This window comes from Chionomys nivalis, chromosome 11, assembly GCF_950005125.1.
Source record: "Chionomys nivalis chromosome 11, mChiNiv1.1, whole genome shotgun sequence".
Lineage (NCBI taxonomy): Eukaryota > Metazoa > Chordata > Mammalia > Rodentia > Cricetidae > Chionomys > Chionomys nivalis.
The window spans coordinates 46,701,594-46,719,585 of NC_080096.1; the positions used below are offsets into that span (position 1 = coordinate 46,701,594).

Sequence of the window (17,992 nt, forward strand, 5' to 3'; positions counted from 1 at the left end):
GCGTGCGCCACCACCGCCCGGCTCCATGAGGTTTTTACATGACATAGTTGGAAAATTCCACAGGCAAGGATAATAGTATGCATATGAAAATCACAAAACAGGGCAGGAAGAACCTGACAAAGCAGTACTCTGGAACAGGTGGCCCGACCCAGGAAAGAGCCAGCATTCAAGGGGAAGCACCTGACATTCCAAACCATTAGATAAAGTTACTAAACATCCCTGAATCCTGGATTCACCCATTCTTGCCATCAAATCTCTTTGGTGATAAACAGCTTTGGGGATGCCCAGATTTTTTTGTTAGCAAAAATGGGGCAGGCTGCCTTCTTGCTCAGTGTCCGTATTCTATAGAAATTTCTCTGTGGTCTGTTAGCAGGTAATTTTGTGGGACTGACTCTATGTAAATTTGACTGTTAGAACAAAGAGTGAATGTTATTACTCTAAGGTCTCATGATGTGGGGGAATAGAGCAAGATCATTCCACTGCCCCCACAGAAGGTTATACTGCTGAGGTGTTCAGGGAACGAATCCCATTTTGAAGGGAAGAATCATGGCTCCACAAGGTTTCCACAGTTATGACAGTGACTTTTTCAAAAGACAAGTGTTCCCGCAGCTCTGCACAATAGGTTGTTTCATGTGGACGAGCATGTGTACACTTCCCGTGGATCTGACTATTGGTCTGTCAGCTGTGCAGTCACTGTAGAGTCTTGTGGGCTCCAACGTGTGTATCCTAGTAACCTCACACTGTGAGCCAAAACAAATCCTTCCTTACTTAAAGTCAGAGTGTTTTATGACAGCAATAGGGAAATAAATAATACTTGGGTTTGGTACTGATAAGTGTGGCCTGTGCTTTGAGAGACCTGAGCACATTGTTCTTAGGCCTTTAGAACTGGCTTCACGGAAGGATGTGGAAGACTTTGGAGGTTGGGCCAGGAAAGTCTTAAATGCTGCAAGCAGAGCTTACATGAGCTATTCTGATGGGAACCTAAGAGACAAGAATGACCAGAGACACATGGGCAATGCAGGCCCAGTCAGGGAACAAGACCTCCATCAGGAAGTGGGATGGGCCATTCCTGTGATATTTTGGCCAAGAGCCTGTGCTTTTGAGAACTTAAGTGAAGTTGAATTTACAGTTGATGGACTAATTTGTTTGGCGGGGAAAACTTCAAGACAGGAGAGCATTTAGGCTGGTGCTGAGAAAAACAGCTGTAATTGTTTTGAAGATGGGCACCAATCAGAAGAGCTTGGCTTTCATTTGGACTGTGGGCAAGGTGTCCTCAGGGTAAAACCTCACCTAATAGAGACTGTACCTTGTGAAAAACTGAATTTATCTGAAGGGTGAAAACCTAAACCTCAGGGACTTTCTGCTCCTCGAAAGCTACTAATTAGAGAAGTATTTCCCCAGGGTTGTAGGAACTTCCTAGTATCACCTGTGTGGCACTAGTTTTACAAGAATGAGAGAGACAAGAATGAGAAAGACATGAAGTCCTACTCTGTAGTTCCAGGCAGTGTAAAAGGCAAGGAAGTGTGACAGGGTTGGAGTCCCTGCAAGGAGGCCCTAAAGTGGGCATTAAATGTGGAGCCTAAGTTACAAGGGAGATGTCAGGATGTTGGGGATGTTATGGCCATGGAATGTGTACCAAGGTAAGCTAGAGGCATAGAATGGAGCTGGTATGAGAAATTCTCTATATGCTATTGGCTGCAGTGCTGGAGAAGTATGGGAATATGAACCTTTTGGAGCCCAGATGATCTAACCATGAGCTCTAGATGCCAGGCATGGAGCTGCCAGATTTGGTGCTTTTCCAGATTTGGGTCTTGCTTTGATCTTATCATTCATTGCTTTGACCCTATTCTTTCTTTTTGGAATATGAATGTTTATTCTGTGCCACTGTATATTAGAAGTATTAAACTGTTTGTATTTTATAGTATTAACAACTAAGTGATTGGCCTCGAGTCTCGAATGAGGAGAGAACTTTGGATGTTTTCATTGGTGGAACTGTTAGTGATTATGGGGACATTTGAAGTTGGGTTCTATTTTGCATCATGGGATGAACATGAGAGTTTAGGGACAGGAGGTGGAAGGTATTGGCTGAAAGTGATGTAATTGGCTGTCACATTGACAAGGGCTAGAGCTGCAATGGTTAATTTTTATTGTCTTGATGAGATCACCTAGGAGATGGCATACCTGTGTGCAAGTCTTTTGACCAGTTTGATTGAGATGGGTGAAACCATCCACTGTGGGTGGCACCATTTCCTGGGGTTGGGTTCTAGACCGCATCAGTAGGAGAAAGCTGGCTGAGTACCGGCATGTATTGCTCTCTGCCTCTTGACTGTATGTACAATGTGACCAACTGCTTTATGCTTCTCTCCCTGTGATTTCGCCACCACAATGGACGATGACTGCTATCTATAAACCAAAATAATACTTTTCTTCCTTAAGTTGCATTTGCAATAAAAAAAATTTTTTAAGTCACAGAAACAGGGAAAGTAAACAGTGCTTGCTTTTATTTGAGTCAAGGTCTTGCTGCATAGCTAAGTCTAGCCTGAACTCATCATCTCTGCTTCCCGAGTACTGGAATGGCAGGTGTGTGCCACCATATTTAGCTTTGATTTCAGACTTGTCCCACAGCAGGACAAAATCAAAATCCAGAAAAATTTTTAAACCAAGTTTTAAAAAAATGCTATTCACCAGCATATGGGCACAACTTCACCACACAGAATATTTTTTGTAATGAGGGTATAGTAGGTTTCCGTGAAAGATTAAATGAATTACTCTTCATTCATCTTCCAGATATTTCCTGAGAGTCAGTACTATTCTAGAGAATATTTCTGTGGATGGTACGGAATAGCGCTAGGTCCAGAGGAGATGTCAGTGTGAAGCGTTCATCAACTTCAAAGGGGCCAGCAAAAGCTGGAAGAACTCTGAAAAAAAAAAAAAATCAAGCATATGCCTGGAGGTATTGGCGAGGACTTCTGATTAAGACTGCTTAATTTGTATCAGATCCAAAAGCCTGTGGAGGAGGAAAAATTGAACTTGATCACCATGGTACAAGCTTTCACAAGCCTTTCCGAATGAACTGCGAAGTGTGGAGTCTTAGAAGGAAAGCGGGGGTGGGGTCGATAAAAACAGGAGAGGAAAGTATGCAAAGTGATGGAAGTCTGCAGGCTGGAGAGGCAATCATACTAGTGTGCAAGGTTGCTGAATGCTTCTAGGAGGGCCAGGGCAGGTAAGAAGGAACTCCGTCTCATTGCTTGCCTGTGGGAAAACCCTCTGACTGGAGAGACGACACTGGAACAATGGAGGTGGCAGGAGCCAGCACAGAGTGGAGGATGCTGGCAGGAACCCAAGGATATCAATAACTAAGCAGGAGACTGGAGTGTTTCCAGTGTCGTTCCCACAGGACCATTGCAAAGAATATCTGGGAAGAAAATGCCCAGGAAGAAAATGTTGAATATTTTCTTAAATAAGAGGAAAGGAGGCAAAGGTCAGCAACATCTGGGGTCTGGGAAACATTCATTACAGATGTGAGAATAAAAGTCAGATGCCATATGATAATGGGTGGATATTTAATTGATAGTGCCCATCTCTATCGTTTACATGACCATAACATGTAAATACATTGAGACTGAAATCTTTATTGATATTTTAAAAAGGAGTATACTGTGCTGGCAAGATGGTAAAAAATAAATAAAATCCCTTGATACACAGGCTTGATGACATGAGTTTATAGTGGGGATCCGTGGTGGGAGGAGAGAACTAAGCTCTTCAGGTGTTCTTCTCATCCACACACGCGCTGTGTCTACCCACCCATCCAAACCACATACTAATAAAAAACAAAAAATTTAAAAATGTAAAAGGTTCACACCGGTTGGTCTGACAAATAGCTATAGGAGAGGAAATGCAATGCCATTTCCTTACTGAAAATGGATACAGAAAATATTAAAATATTCCTTACATGTCAGCGATTTATTCAATCACTTATTTGCTTTAAATAGTTCACGTATAGGTGCTAATTTCCAAGGAAAACCAGGCAAGTAGTTCTTACCTGGCGGTGCTGGCTTGAAAAGTTTCTGAACTACTACTCTGTACATAGACTCATCTTTAACCAACAGCTTGGCTGCTTCCAAATTCACTGGGTTTTCTAGGACAGGATTAGAAAGTAGCCTCTGAAAGAAAGCACATACAACAAACAAGTTCAAAATAAACTTTTCTTGGAATAACAAGACAAGTCAATGCATGTAAACTCAACAAGCATTTAGTGAGTGTAACTGGATGTTTCTCTCCTGCCTGCCAGTTCCTGAATAACCACGCAGAGGCTTAATGTTAATTACAAACTGTTTGGCCTATTAGCTCAGGTTTATTATTAACTAGCTCTTATAGCTTAAATGAATCCATTTCTATTATTTTAGATTTTACCATGAGGCTCGTGGCTTGTTACCTCACATCTTGCTTCCCTGGGGACTGCTGGTGTCTAGACATACTAGGAGACAGGTTTGTAGAGATGATAAAAGATACAGAACATGCCCAGGAAACTCACTTTATCTTGGTTTTATTGTGTGTATTCATCAAAAACTGGGGTCAAAGCAAAAGCTTTTATCCTCTATAACATCCATTCTATCATATAAGTTTAAATTGGATTTTGACATAAAGTAAGATAAACATTGGAAGACAATAAAAAAGTCTCCCATTACATACTAATAGGAGACTACATTAGATCATGTCTAAACACACAGGTACGAAGATTGCACACATGTCGCTATCCCTTTTGGTCTTTAAATGATTAATTTAGTACCTACAGCAGCTTTCTGTGATTTTTTGACCACCACAAATTAGCATCTTAAAAGGAACAATCTTATAATCTGTATTTTTAGGTGGAAAACCCAGAATGTAGATTAGTTTCCAGCTTTAACAAGGCCAGAGGCCCAGTGTCAACAGGCTGGGCTCTTGTCAGAAGAATCTGGATGAAGCACTTTTCATGTTCTTACAAGCATGAGGTTGGCTGAATTCAGTTCCTTTCAGCTGTAGGATTGAGGGTCTCATTATTGTTCAGACTGTTAGCTGGTGGACACCTTCTGCTCCTACAGACATCTCTTCTGTCCTTGTCTTTGATGTTTAGCGTCTCAAAGCCAGCTATGGTGCAAGAGAACCTCCCTGAGCTTGGCATCTGACCCTTCTTCAGCTGTCCTCCCTCTTCTGCCTTCTGATGTTAAAGACCACGAGCATCTTGCAAAGTATAGACTAACCTTCTTGTCTTAAGGTGAGTTGACTGATAACCAAAATTCTGTATGTATTCCATTCACAGTAGTATGTAGGTTAGTGTCTTGAGGGAATCTTTTTAAAATTCTGCATATCAAAGAATCCATATACTTGGATTGACCAGTGGTTACCAAAATTGTACTAAACCATGATTTGCTTATTAGTCACTTCAAAAAATTGTTTTACCCTAAATTAAAAATATCTGTTTATGAATTCAATATTTTGAACATTGCATGTTATAATATGCAGGCCAATAAAATACGGTAGCAGAATTACTGCATGCCTTACTGTTTGTGCTGGTTTGTTTTTGTTTTTCAACTTGACACAAACTGGGGCCATCTGGGAAGAGTGAACCTTAACTGCAGCATTGTCTCCATTTGCTTGACCTGTCAACAAGCCCGTGGTGCATTTTCTGCATTAACAATTGATGTAGGAGGACCCAGCCTACTGTAGGCCGTGCCACCTCCAGTCAGGTGGTTTTGGGTTGCATCAAGCTGAGCAAGCCACGAGGAATGAGCATTTCTCTGTGCACTCCTCCACATGTGTTTCAAAGTCTGTCACCCCCACATAAAGAGACAAATGTAAAATAATAAATCAGCGAAAATCATGAAAAGGTCCTATGTGGTGGCACACACCTGGGGAGATAGAAGCAGGAGATGGTGAATTTGAGGCCAATCAGGACTTCATAGTGAGACCCTACCTTAAAACAAACAGAAAACTAGGGCAAGCGAGGGTTTATGGGTGAAGGTGCTTGCAGCTAAACTTCTCTACCTGAGTTTGAGTCCTGGGACCCATATGGTGGAAAGAGAGAAACTTCTCCAGCAAGTTGCCCTTTGACCCTCACGTGCATGCTGCAGGGAGGCACGCAGTAAATAATAAATGCATGCAGAAAACCACAAGCAAAATCAAAACAAAAATACGGAACTTATAGCAGACTTTCTCAAATGAAAGTAATCATTTTGACATCTGATATTTCAAAAGCGACAAGAATTCTTTGCTTTTACTGGAGTTTTCTCTCTGGGAAACACATTCAGCCTACATTTCCAAGATCAGAGTAATTGCCCAAATAAGGATTCAGAGAGGATTCCACCCTACCTTTCAAAGTGGGTGGGAAGCAGAAGAAACTCATCGTTGAGAGCAAGCTTTGGTCTCTGGCTGGAGAGAATCTTACTCAGCAAGGCGCATCTGGCAAATTTTATTGCATATTTTCTCTTTAACTGCTGTGTGCGAGAGACTTATTCACATGACATATACACGGCTATTGCAAGTATTTAATGACTTTTAAAAACTGGCATATTTGTATATACTACTACTATATGTTATTAGTAGATTAGCATATGTGTAACTCAGACACACTGAGAACAAAGGCTCAGTCTTTAAATTAGAGTCATGGTGGCAGAATTTCAAAAACAAAAGACTCCAGGGATAAACAGAGAATTCTGGATCTTCCGCAAGTGCCTGTAACAGTAGAGAGATAGGTTTTATAACATCCATTTGATTGCAGCTGATGGTTTTGTTTTATGGATGAGTGTTGATATTTATCTTTTTATTTTATGTGGAATTTTCTAATTATTTAAGATTGCATTTATTTTGGTGGGATGACTACTATTTTTAAAATATTTTAAACAATATTTAAAGTACCATCTCTATGAAAAGCAACAACATGGTAATTAGAAATATGGTTTTTTAATTCAAAAGAAAGTAAGCAATAATTATGATTTGTGTCTGTATTGTCCATTACTAGTAAACATTGGTAAAAGGTAGTGGTTTAAATGAAATTACTGAAGAGTAAGTGAGAATTCAGCTCCTTGGCACATTTCAATCAGGCAACAGGCTGGTCCAATGGAAAACAGTTTAGGAAATAGTATGTACATTGAAGTGCCATAGTATCGGATAGAAATCTAAATACTGTCGGGTACCTGGCAAAGCCAGTGCCCTCCAGACCAATGCCATGAATTTTACCCTAGGAAAAGGAATCAGAAAAGACGTATGAGAGGGAGAGGTGCGTGACGTAACTGGGGTGTGACGAGCCCCTTGGTTTATTGACCCGAGGAGAGAGTATCTTTGGTTTCATTATTCAACAGGTATGATATGAACACTTAGGAGGGAGAGAGAAAGAGAGGAGAGAGAGAGAGAGAGAGAGAGAGAGAGAGAGAGAGAGAGAGAGAGAGAGAGAGAGCAGCTGAAAGCTGAATATTCTAAGGTGTAGCTAGTAGCTCACCTCTCTGAGACAGGTGAGGCCCAGGAATTAGGAACAACTCCAGAGACATGTTCACTGTTAGAAGCTGAAATAAAGCCCGGATGTATGTCTATAATTCACACCATCTCAATGGTTTCTTTCTTCAGAGTAGTCTGCAGCTAAAGATCCACTCCTCAGTTCCCAATGAAGAAGTTTTGATTGACACTAGCCAGCTCGCTCAGATCCTTTAAGCATTTAAATATGCTGTGTACATGTTAACCCTTGTGTGATAATTAAGTGGGAGAATTAAATGTGTTAAAGCATTAAGTTAGGCATGGTGGTACATGCTCATAATTCTGGTCCCCAGGAGATGGAGGCAGGAGAATCATGAGTTTGAGGCCAACCTGGGGCTACATAGTGAGGCCCCATCTCAGAGAAGAAGAAGAAGAAGGAGGAGGAGGAGGAGGAAGAAGAATAAGAATAAGAATAAAGAAGAAGAAGAAGAAGAAGAAGAAGAAGAAGAAGAAGAAGAAGAAGAAGAAGAAGAAGAAGAAGAAGAAGAAGAAGAAGAGAGTGCATTACAGTAACTGTATTCTTACCTGTATAGCATGTAAGATGCTGCGTATTGTGTAATTTGTGTTCCAGCTGTCCTGGTTGTCCAAAAAGTGTATACTGGGATGACCGGTATGTGGGTCTACTGTATTAAAACAGTGTATTAGTTTTAGTATTCAAAACTTATAAAGCATCATAGTTTATAAATAATTGACCTACTCTTCTTCCTCTCTTCCTGTTTCATGTAATGATAGTCACTGCGCGGTTCTCCCGCGTCCACCAGCTTTGGCTGATTATAGGCTCCTGGTGTAGTAATTTGATATTATACATTTCAAATACAGGATTTTTTTTTGAGGCTCATGTGTGAGTGTGTATGTGTGTGATTGACATGCACATGTGTGTGTGGGTGTGCATGCCTGTAATACCTAGAAGTCAGAGGAGGAGGTCAGGTACTCTGCTCTATCCGTCTTCGTCTTACTTCGTGGAGAGAGGGTCTCTCATTGAAACTGGTGTAGGTTTATGGTCAGCAAGCTCCAGCAATCCCCTTGCTCACAGCCCCTCCCTCCGCGGGGCTGGCGTTATAGGTATGGGTGGTCATGGCTGGGTTTCTATATGCCTGCTCGGGATTTGAAGTCAACCCCTTACGATTGCACAAGTCATTTGCCCAATTTCAAAAGTAGATTTTAATTACAAAGATAATAGTGGACTATGGAGAAAAAGGGTAAACAAGAAAATATAAGGTAAAACCTGAATGTTCCCTGCCTATCAATTCCACTCTTATGCCACACTGATCTACAGACTTCCACCTTATACCTGTAAGTGCTCATGTGTTTGTTATGTGAGAGGATACTTTATATTTTATTTTCAAAGTGTTCTTTTTCATTTAAAATAAATTGCAACATATTTCTAGCTGTATTTATTTATTAAAATTTACTTACATTCATTTATTTGTGTATGTGTGTGCATGTGTGTGTGCGTGTGTGTGTGTGTGCACATGCACATGAACTTCAGTATATGTCTAGAGGTCAGAGGACAACCTGAGGGAATCATTTTTCTCCTTCCACAATGTGGGTTCTGGGGCTTGTCAGGTTGCTCAGCAAGTGCCCCTCCCTGCTGGATCACTTTACTGGCCCTTGAGATAAGCTTATTAAAAAGATATGTAAGCACCTACTATGTGCCAAGCAATGATGATTCTAGGGACTGCAGTGACCAAGAAAATCCAGCTTTCATAGTCTTCCTTTTCTATATAGAGGAAAGATGTAGTCTTAGAGTTTTACTTAAAAACTTCCTGTGGTTGGGCTGGTGAGATGGCTCAGAGGGTAAGAGCATTGCCTGCTCTCCCAAAGGTCCTGAGTTCAATTCCCAGCAACCACATGGTGGCTCACAACTATCTGTAATGAGGTCTGGTGCCCTCTTCTGGCTTGCAGGCATACACACAGACAGAATATTGTATACATAATAAATAAATATTTAAAAAAAAAACTTCCTGTGGTTAAAAAAAAAGATTCCTATGTCAACGGATATTGTCATTATAGTGGGATCCCTGTAAGCATTGGTTTTGAATCCATGGATTCAACTGAGTATCAGAAATACTCAGAAAAATTAGCATTCATATTTAACTTGTGTGGACATTTTTCTTGTTATTATTTATGAAACAATGTAGTAGCACAGCCATGCACATAGCATTTTTATTGTTAAGTAATCCAGAGATGATTTGAAATGTACGGGAGAGGCTGCCACAAGGCCATGGTTAAATCTACTGTGAATGATCATTCTTCAATAGAGTATACTTTTGTGCTATTATATCTAACAGAATAATCTATAAACCTGGGATTTTGGCCTGTAGGATATATGGATTTTATATGTGATTAGAAAGTGTCAAGTCACTTCCCTAAAAGGTCCCATTATGGCGGGGGATAATGTCTGTTCAAGCCCACTAGAATTGAATTTTAATGTCTTTCAATGTTCTGTAAGCAGAAGTGACGAATCATGATATGTTGCGCTTTAATTTTTATCTATATTCTTCACAATGAGATTGTTTTGTTGTGTTCTGTCTATCCAGTGTTTGTTCATGGGTTTCACACTGCTTTCTGCTAGTTCACAAGGGTTCTTTATGCCGTATAGATATTCTGTCCTGTACCATGAATGGTCCTTGAGTCTTCAGAATGCAGTTTTGTTATTTTTTTAGCTTGTTTATAACGTGCATAGCTATAGAGGTCTGTAAACATTTATGTTTAGAAGTCATGGTTTTCTGTAGTATCATGGAAAGGCCCCTGCACAAGCCCACAAACAGTTACCCTAGGCTGTCTTCTATCTTAGAACCCAACTAAAGAAAATTTAAAGCTTCAGGCAATCCCTTTATGGAGAACTCAGCAGAACAATCTAACGTATTTCTTTTCCCAAAGATTAAGCTGTCTGGTGTATTATTTTTATAAAATGAAAAATTAGATTCAACTAAAATAATAAATGATGCATGAACATGTGGACTATCCAGCCATTTAAAATGATCTTTGACAGATGTATGAAAATGCAGGAAAGGGGCTGGGGAGATGGCTCAAGAGACTTGCTGAGTTTGGTTCTCAGCACTCACGCTGGATGGCTCATAGCTGCTATCTCCAGGGGACCCGAAACCCTCTTCTCTCCTCCACTGGCACCACAATTATGCGCACAATCACCACTTCTTCACACACACACACACACACACACACACATTATTAAAAACAAGAAGTTTTAAAATGCAGGAAAATGACACACTATCTAAACTAAAGCCAAATTCAAAACTCTATGTAACAACTTAACTATGCAGAAAACTGTACACAGGAAAATGAGGAGCTATGGTAAAATATCATAAATGTTGTTATACTAACTATTCGGATTCAAAGACATTGCCAATTTTTCTGCCTTTTAAAGTTTCTCCAATGAGTATTCTGACTTTAACTGTAAGTTGCTAAAGGGGACCATGGCTTTTAAACACTACCCCCCCCATAAAAAAAGATTGCATAGACAAAGTCACAATAAAACAATAATAAGAGTCTCACTTAGTTCTTACCATTTGGATGGAAAGGAATTGTTAGAAATTTCACAACTGGAGGAACAAGGTTGTACTCTGGTGTAAAATCTATTGTCAAGTGAAAAAGAAATCCTGTAATACAGAAATAATGATGCCATTAAAGTGTTATGGTTAGCTCTAGCCTGATTGAACACTCCCTCCCTCCATCCCTGGCACACTGCCTCCTCTCATTGGCTGATCTCCTCCTTCCCAGAAACTGCAGCAACCTTTCCTGCCTGCAACATGAATGTCCTTCTTCTCCTTTAGAGCTTGGCTTGTACTCATGTGTCAACTCAAATGTTGCTTCCTTAGAAAGCCTTCCTGACTCTTGCGGGTGGAATTGCTAATCCACCTCCCTTCCTTGGCATTCTCTCCAAGATCCCTAGCAGCGGGTAGAATATTTATATACTACACACACACACACACACACACACACACACACACACACACACATGCAGTGTATAGTATATAGTATATTTTACTGTTGTTGTTGTTGTTGTTGTATATGTTTGTCTTACCCACTTTGCCCAAAGAATCTCTTTTAAATAAATAATCGAAATAACTCAGAGTTGTTATAGTTTATAGTGGGCCAGTTTCCTTGAGGATTTGACTTCTGGAAATTTAGGGGAAAATTACAAAGGGAAAACCAAGAAATAACTGTGGAATGCTGAAGTCAACAGGAATTTTGATAGGTATTCTCTGATTTCACGGAGACTATTGGCAAATAATCTTGATCAATACACTCTATTGTGTTTGCTTCTTTGAAATGCAGTAACATGGGACTGGAGAGATGGCTCAGTGGTTAGAGCACTGGCTGCGCTTCCAGAGGACCCAGGTTCAGTTCCTCGCACTCTCAGGGCAGCTGTAAAAGCCTGTAACTCCAGTTTCAGGGCATCCAACACATTCACACAGACATACATGCAGACAAATCACAAATTCTATTGCATAAAAATAATAAAGACATAAATTTTTTGTAAAAGAAAAACAATACAGTAACATGAGGGAATAAGAGTGAGGCCGTGGAGTTGTTCTCAGTCCTCCCCCACTCACCCATCCCCTCTGGAGACATTGAATTTGGAAACACGAACCTTCCCAGATGGAATTCTGAAGCCCTTCAATCTGAGCTTCCCAGCTCATCATGTCTTCTCTTGTAGGAAAAGCAATGATTCCCTGTCATTAAAAAAAGAAAGAAAGAAAGAAAACAGACTAAAATAGTCTTTGTATCTTTGAAAATCAGATTCTGGGGTTCAATGAATTTCAACATTTTGACTTTTTTCTTAGAGTTTATTTGTTGATGTGGGGAGGAGGTATTGTTTGTCTTAAGGTAGATGCCAGGAAACACTTAAAATAATAGTAAATTAAAAACCAATTGCTAAGAGTAGAAGTTGCTAATGGGACCGGGAAATAAGGACTGCATATGTGCAGGGCGTGGGGCGTGGCCATTTAAGATCCCAATGGGAAAAGGAGGAAATGGTGGGGGATTGGAAAGCATGTGTTTCCTGAAAGTTCCTGAAGATGATGGATGCCATATGGAAGGTAGGATGTAGGGTCATTTTCACTAAAAAGTCTAAACTCAAGTCCATTGTACTTATGAGTTGGAGTTTTATGTGTAAAAGAGAATATAAAGTTTATTGGGAAATATTAAGGTGTGTGACTTTTGTTTATGCCACACTTGTTTAACTCCATGAAGCTGTAATTCTTTGCCTGTCTAAAACACATGATGGTCCTAATAAAGAGCTGAATGGTCAATAGTGAGGCAGAAACGAGGACAGGCAGGACTGGCAAACAGAGAGAAGCATAAAAGAGGAGAGGAGGCATGAGAGAACAAGGGAGGAGGACGTCAGGGGCCATTACCCAGCCAGTCACGGAGTAAGAGGGAGAGTAAGATACACAGGAGGAAGAAAGATAAAAGACCAGAGGAAAAGGGTAGACAGGTTAATTTACGGTAAGAAAAGCTGGCAAGAAACAAGTCAAGCTAAGGCCGGACATTTATAAGTAATAATAAAACTCGGTATGATTTATTTGGGAGCTGGGTGATGGTCTCCCAAAAAGCAAAAAGAGCAAAAACAACATACAACAAAAGCTAATTGTTTTTCTAGTTCTAACTCTGCCTTTTTTTTTTTTTTTGGTTTGCTTTTGGTAATAGATAAATGCATTAAACTACATTCAATAGTGAAAGTGTAAAATCCAATGTGAAGCTCCATAACCTCTTTTCTTTTTTTTTTTTCTCTTTATTTTACATAATCTCTTTTCTGAATGGCCGTTTTAATTGTGTGGAAGTTCATTGGAATGTATGTACTTTCGGTTTGGTTAATTTTGGTGTGTGAGTTTTTTATATTAAATTTTATAAAACTGATTTAAGAAAATAAATAAAATAAAAATTCCCACGTTAATCTTGTATATAAAAACAAACTTTTCCTACATTTAAGTATTGTTTCTATGGAGATTCAAGAATGTGCTTCACAGAAAACCGTGACAGCTATGCTGAGTATACTTGAATAAGTTCAGCAAATTCTTTCTGAGCCAGCGTCGTGAATACGTACATGAGGTGACTATCAAAGCAAACACTGTATTTGTCTTTCTGCATTATCTGCACTGCTCTAACCCATCACTCGATTCTTTTATGCCAGAGAACAACAACATTTGGACTGAGCAGAAGTGTTATTCGGCACGAGGTCCATGCATCTGTAATGTTTATATAGTTGATCCGAGCATCTCCAGAGGGTTTTTAAAAATTGTGTTTATAGTAGGAGTGAAATGGAACATGTATTCTGAATCGTCACCAACAGAGCTATTGTTGGTACCACTGCACACACTCTTCTAAAGATGGCTTTGTTTCTGTTTTTAAAAGCCTTTCCCCATTTCTCCCTCTCATTCATTTTTCATTTTCCATAAATAAGCCCATGGCACAAATGAATGCCAATAACTTCACCGGGGTCACTGGGGCAAAGCGTGTTTATTTTTTTCTGCTGCATTAATATTAGGAGGCAAAGACACCTATGCCTTGTGTTGGTAAAAGAAAAAAGGTCTAGGGAGTATGCAGTGGAACACAGATCTCTAAACAAATGCTCAGAAAGTGATGGAGTGGATCCTGGGGTACAAATCTACACTGAATCTTTCTGAGTGCTAGTTCGCCCGCCCGTAGGAAAAAGAAAGGCTACTTAGTTTACAATATTAATGAGTATGACCGAATCTGTCAGTCACTCCTCGACACACTCTGATGCCCAGGGTTTCAGCTTAGAGAAATCACCCCTCATGATGTACTTACAATTGTTACCCCTCATGACTTTGAAACAGTAGTTATAATTCTGGAATACTGTAGTGGGAAAGTCGGTGTAGCTAAATCATGGCTGATAGAGTAAGCACGGACTAACCTGCTTCTTAAACAGTCTCACGGGATGAAGCAGAACCCTCCACGCCCTGTACTTACCTCATTTCTCTTGTGCTGTAACTCCTTGAACTCTCTTTCCAGCAAGATGTAAGCTCTGGAGTACATGCTGAGGCAGCGGAGGGACTGCCACCTGTCCCTGAACTATCCGGTTTACTCTGGGCAGAGCTCTTGACAAGGGTCTCAGGTCATCCTCTGACCCCTGGTTAACGGTTACTAGCTCTCCAGTTAAATGACCGCTAAGATTACGATTTAACAATGACTTTCTTTCCCTCCTCTGACCCTTCCAAGTGAGGACTTCTAGAAGGAGGACTGGAGTCCTTCTTATCTGAGGTGTCTCACTGCCAGGCACCACCCCCCAAGACAAACTCGGGGAACCACTTGAGAGAAGACCGCGTATTGGCACGTGAAGACGGAAAGGAAAGGGCAAGCCTGAAGCAGCGCTAGCAAATTCTCTTTTACCTCGCAGGTGAAATAAAGCTGTGTCGGCTCAGCTCGACTAAGGAAACCAGTTGCTAAGCAACAGGCCTCTGAAGGAGGTGCTGCATTGAAGTTGTCGGCTTTAGCTACGGGATTGTAAATCCTCTTAGCCAATCGATGAACAGTGTCAGTGGGGAAGGCCAATGAAGTCAGCATTCAAGACGACAATCCCCGCCTCTCAGTGAACCGGGACACCGCAGGTGTAGAGGGCCTTCCCTGTGTCCCAAGACTTGAACTGTAAATTGCAGAAGCCTCTCGAGAACGCCTGCTCACCGTGAGCCTTTCTCTTTGACTGTCAGGGACAGTCAGCTACGTGGCTGGTACCCAAAGCTCATCACTTCCAAACTACAACCCAAACCATTCCTGCTTCCTAGCTAGGCTTCTACCCCAATTTATTCACGTCTTTTCCAAGCTGGATAGCTGAAAGCAACCCCAGCCCTCCTCTTTAGAGCTTGCACGCATTCACCGAACTTCACTGAAGTTAACGGCTTTGCCTCTCCTAGACACAGAACATCCTCTCCTAGGACCCGCACCATAGACAGAAACTAATACGTGAGCTTATGTGTGCTGATTAAAACGCTCTGATGAGACCTTGCTACCTCCCCAGATCATAATGCCTCCGTCTTCATCATTTTAAAGGTCATCTTTGCATATGATTACCGTGTTTCCACCACTGGTTTTCTTCCCCATTCGAATATAAATGCTTTTATTTCCTTCGCTGTGCCGAAGTTTTTTGATTTCATGAACTTGACTTGTCAATTGCTGGCCTTAATTATTGAGCAAATGAGTCCTATTCAAGAAATTCTTTCCTACACCAGTATCACGGTGGGCGCTGGTCAAGTTCTCTTCTGGCGATTTCAGTCTTCAGTCTTCCACCTATTTGGAGCTAGCTTTTGTGCACGATGATAGATATGGATCTAATTTTATCCTTCTGCACGTAGGCACCCAGTTTCCCCAGCATCATTTGCTGATGAGCTTTTCTGTAGTGAATGTTTCTTATGTCCTTGTTAAATATTAAGTGGCTGAAGTTATGAGTGCTCATGTTTGGGTCTTTAGTCCCCTGGTCTACTTGTCTGTTTTTGTGCCAATACCGTATTGTTTATTACTGTAGCTCAGTCATGTATCTTTTTTTTAAATATTCATTTATTTATTTATTATGTGTACAATATTCTGTCTGTGTGTATGCCCACAGGCCAGAGGAGGGCACCAGACCCCATTACAGATGGTTGTGAGGCACCATGTGGTAGCTGGGAATTGAACTCAGGACCTTTGGAAGAGCAGGCAATGCTCTTAACCTCTGAGCCGTCTCTCCAGCCCCTCAGTCATGTATCTTAAGATCTGGAATGGCAATCTCTCAGTACTGTTCTTTTGCTCAGGATTGTTTTGGTTATTCAGGATCTTTTGCGGTTTCATGTGAATTTCTGTGATGAGTGAGACAGGGGTTTTCATTGAGATTGCATTGTGTCTGGAAATAGCTTTAGGGAGAACCATCATTTTTTGCTATTCTATTAATCCATGACCACGGATGTCTTTCCATTTGCTAGTGTCTTTATCTCTTTCTTTAAAGGTTTAAAGTCTCTTCTTTGCAGAGGTCCTTCACTTCCTTGGTTATGTTAATTGCTAGATATTTTATTTGAGGCTATTGTGAATGGGAGTGTGTCCAGGATCCCCTTCTCTGAATGTTTGTTGTTGTGTATAGAAAATCTATTGATTTGTATAAATGATTCTGTATCTTGCCACATTGCTAAATTTATCATTTCTAGAAGTTTTTTGGTAGAATTTTTGGGATTGTATAGTACCATCTCTACTGTAGTATTATTCATAAGAATAGGGATAATTTGACTTCTTTGTTCCCTATTTGTATTCCCTTAATTTCTGGTTATTTATTTATTTATTTATTTATTTATTTTTTGCTTTATTGCTCCAGCTAGTTATTTGAGTACATATAGAAAAGGAGTGGAAATAGTGGAATCCATGTCTTATTCCTGACATCAGTGGGATTGCTTTATGATATTTGTCATTTAGGATAATGTTGGCTATGCATTTCCTTTATATAGCTTTTATTGTGTTGAGGTATATTCCTCTAGCCCTATATTCTCTGTGCAAACACCACAAACCTTTCCCCTAGAGAGCTTTTGTTCTTTCAGGAATGAACCAGCTGTGTCAAATACATCACATGGAGTAGTTGCTTCAGGAGATTTGCAGAGGGAAGTCCTGCTCTCTCTTCCTGTCCTCCATCATGTCGCAAGATCAAGGTGAAAAGGAGAATCCCATGCGGGAACTTCGCATCCGCAAGCTCTGCCTCAATATCTGTGTTGGGGAGAGCGGGGACAGACTGACCCGGGCAGCCAAGGTGTTGGAGCAGCTCACAGGCCAGACACCTGTCTTTTCCAAAGCTAGGTACACCATGAGGTCCTTCGGCATCAGGAGAAATGAAAAGATTGCTGTTCACTGCACTGTCCATGGAGCCAAGGCAGAAGAGATTCTGGAGAAAGGCCTGAAGGTGCGGGAGGATAAGTTGTGGAAAAATAACTTCTCAGATACTGGGAACTTCGACTTTGGGATTCCAGAACACATTGACCTGGGCATCAAATATGACCCAGGCATGGAATCTACGGATTAGACTTCTATGTGGTGCTGGGCAGGCCAGATTTCAGCATCTCAGACAAGAAGCTCAGGACAGGCTGCATTGGGGCCAAACACAGAATCAGCAAAGAGGAAGCCATGTTCTGGTTTCAGGAGAAGTATGATGGGATCATTCTTCCTGGCAAATAAATTTTATCCAAAAGGCCAATAAAATTTTCTCAGAAAAAAAAAAGATTTTCAGAAAAGAAATCCATCTTTAAAGTTGCCATCATTACTATGCCTCATGCAAATCAGTAACTGTGAACAGTTTGCGACATCTAGGTTCATCAAGTTGGACATTAAATATTGGAAGTGGAGCATATTTAATTTCCTGGATTAGCTGATGAAGAATATCAGCAGATGCTGGGCAGTGGTGGTGCACACCTTTAATCCCAACACTCAGGAGGCAGAGGCAGACGGATCTCTGAGTTCAAGGCCAACCTGGTCTAGTTCCTGGAGAACCAGA

General features: G+C 40.7%; 1 protein-coding gene and 1 pseudogene across 1 annotated transcript in view; one reads left to right on the top strand and one right to left on the bottom strand.

Moving 5' to 3' along the window:
- Ube2u (ubiquitin conjugating enzyme E2 U) overlaps nucleotides 1–14,581 on the bottom strand; it is a 45,554-nt gene extending 30,973 nt beyond the window's left edge. Inside the window, exons 1-5 of the mRNA XM_057785232.1 lie at nucleotides 14,464–14,581; nucleotides 12,122–12,203; nucleotides 11,034–11,126; nucleotides 8,032–8,129; nucleotides 4,043–4,163 (exon numbers count right to left, since the gene is read on the bottom strand). Coding sequence (XP_057641215.1) covers nucleotides 4,043–4,163; nucleotides 8,032–8,129; nucleotides 11,034–11,126; nucleotides 12,122–12,203; nucleotides 14,464–14,529 — 460 coding nt within the window. The 5' untranslated portion in view covers nucleotides 14,530–14,581. The remainder of the gene's footprint in view (nucleotides 1–4,042; nucleotides 4,164–8,031; nucleotides 8,130–11,033; nucleotides 11,127–12,121; nucleotides 12,204–14,463) is intronic.
- Nucleotides 14,582–17,140: 2,559 nt separating this feature from the next.
- LOC130884305 (60S ribosomal protein L11-like) lies at nucleotides 17,141–17,676 on the top strand (annotated as a pseudogene).
- The last annotated feature ends 316 nt before the right edge of the window (nucleotides 17,677–17,992 follow it).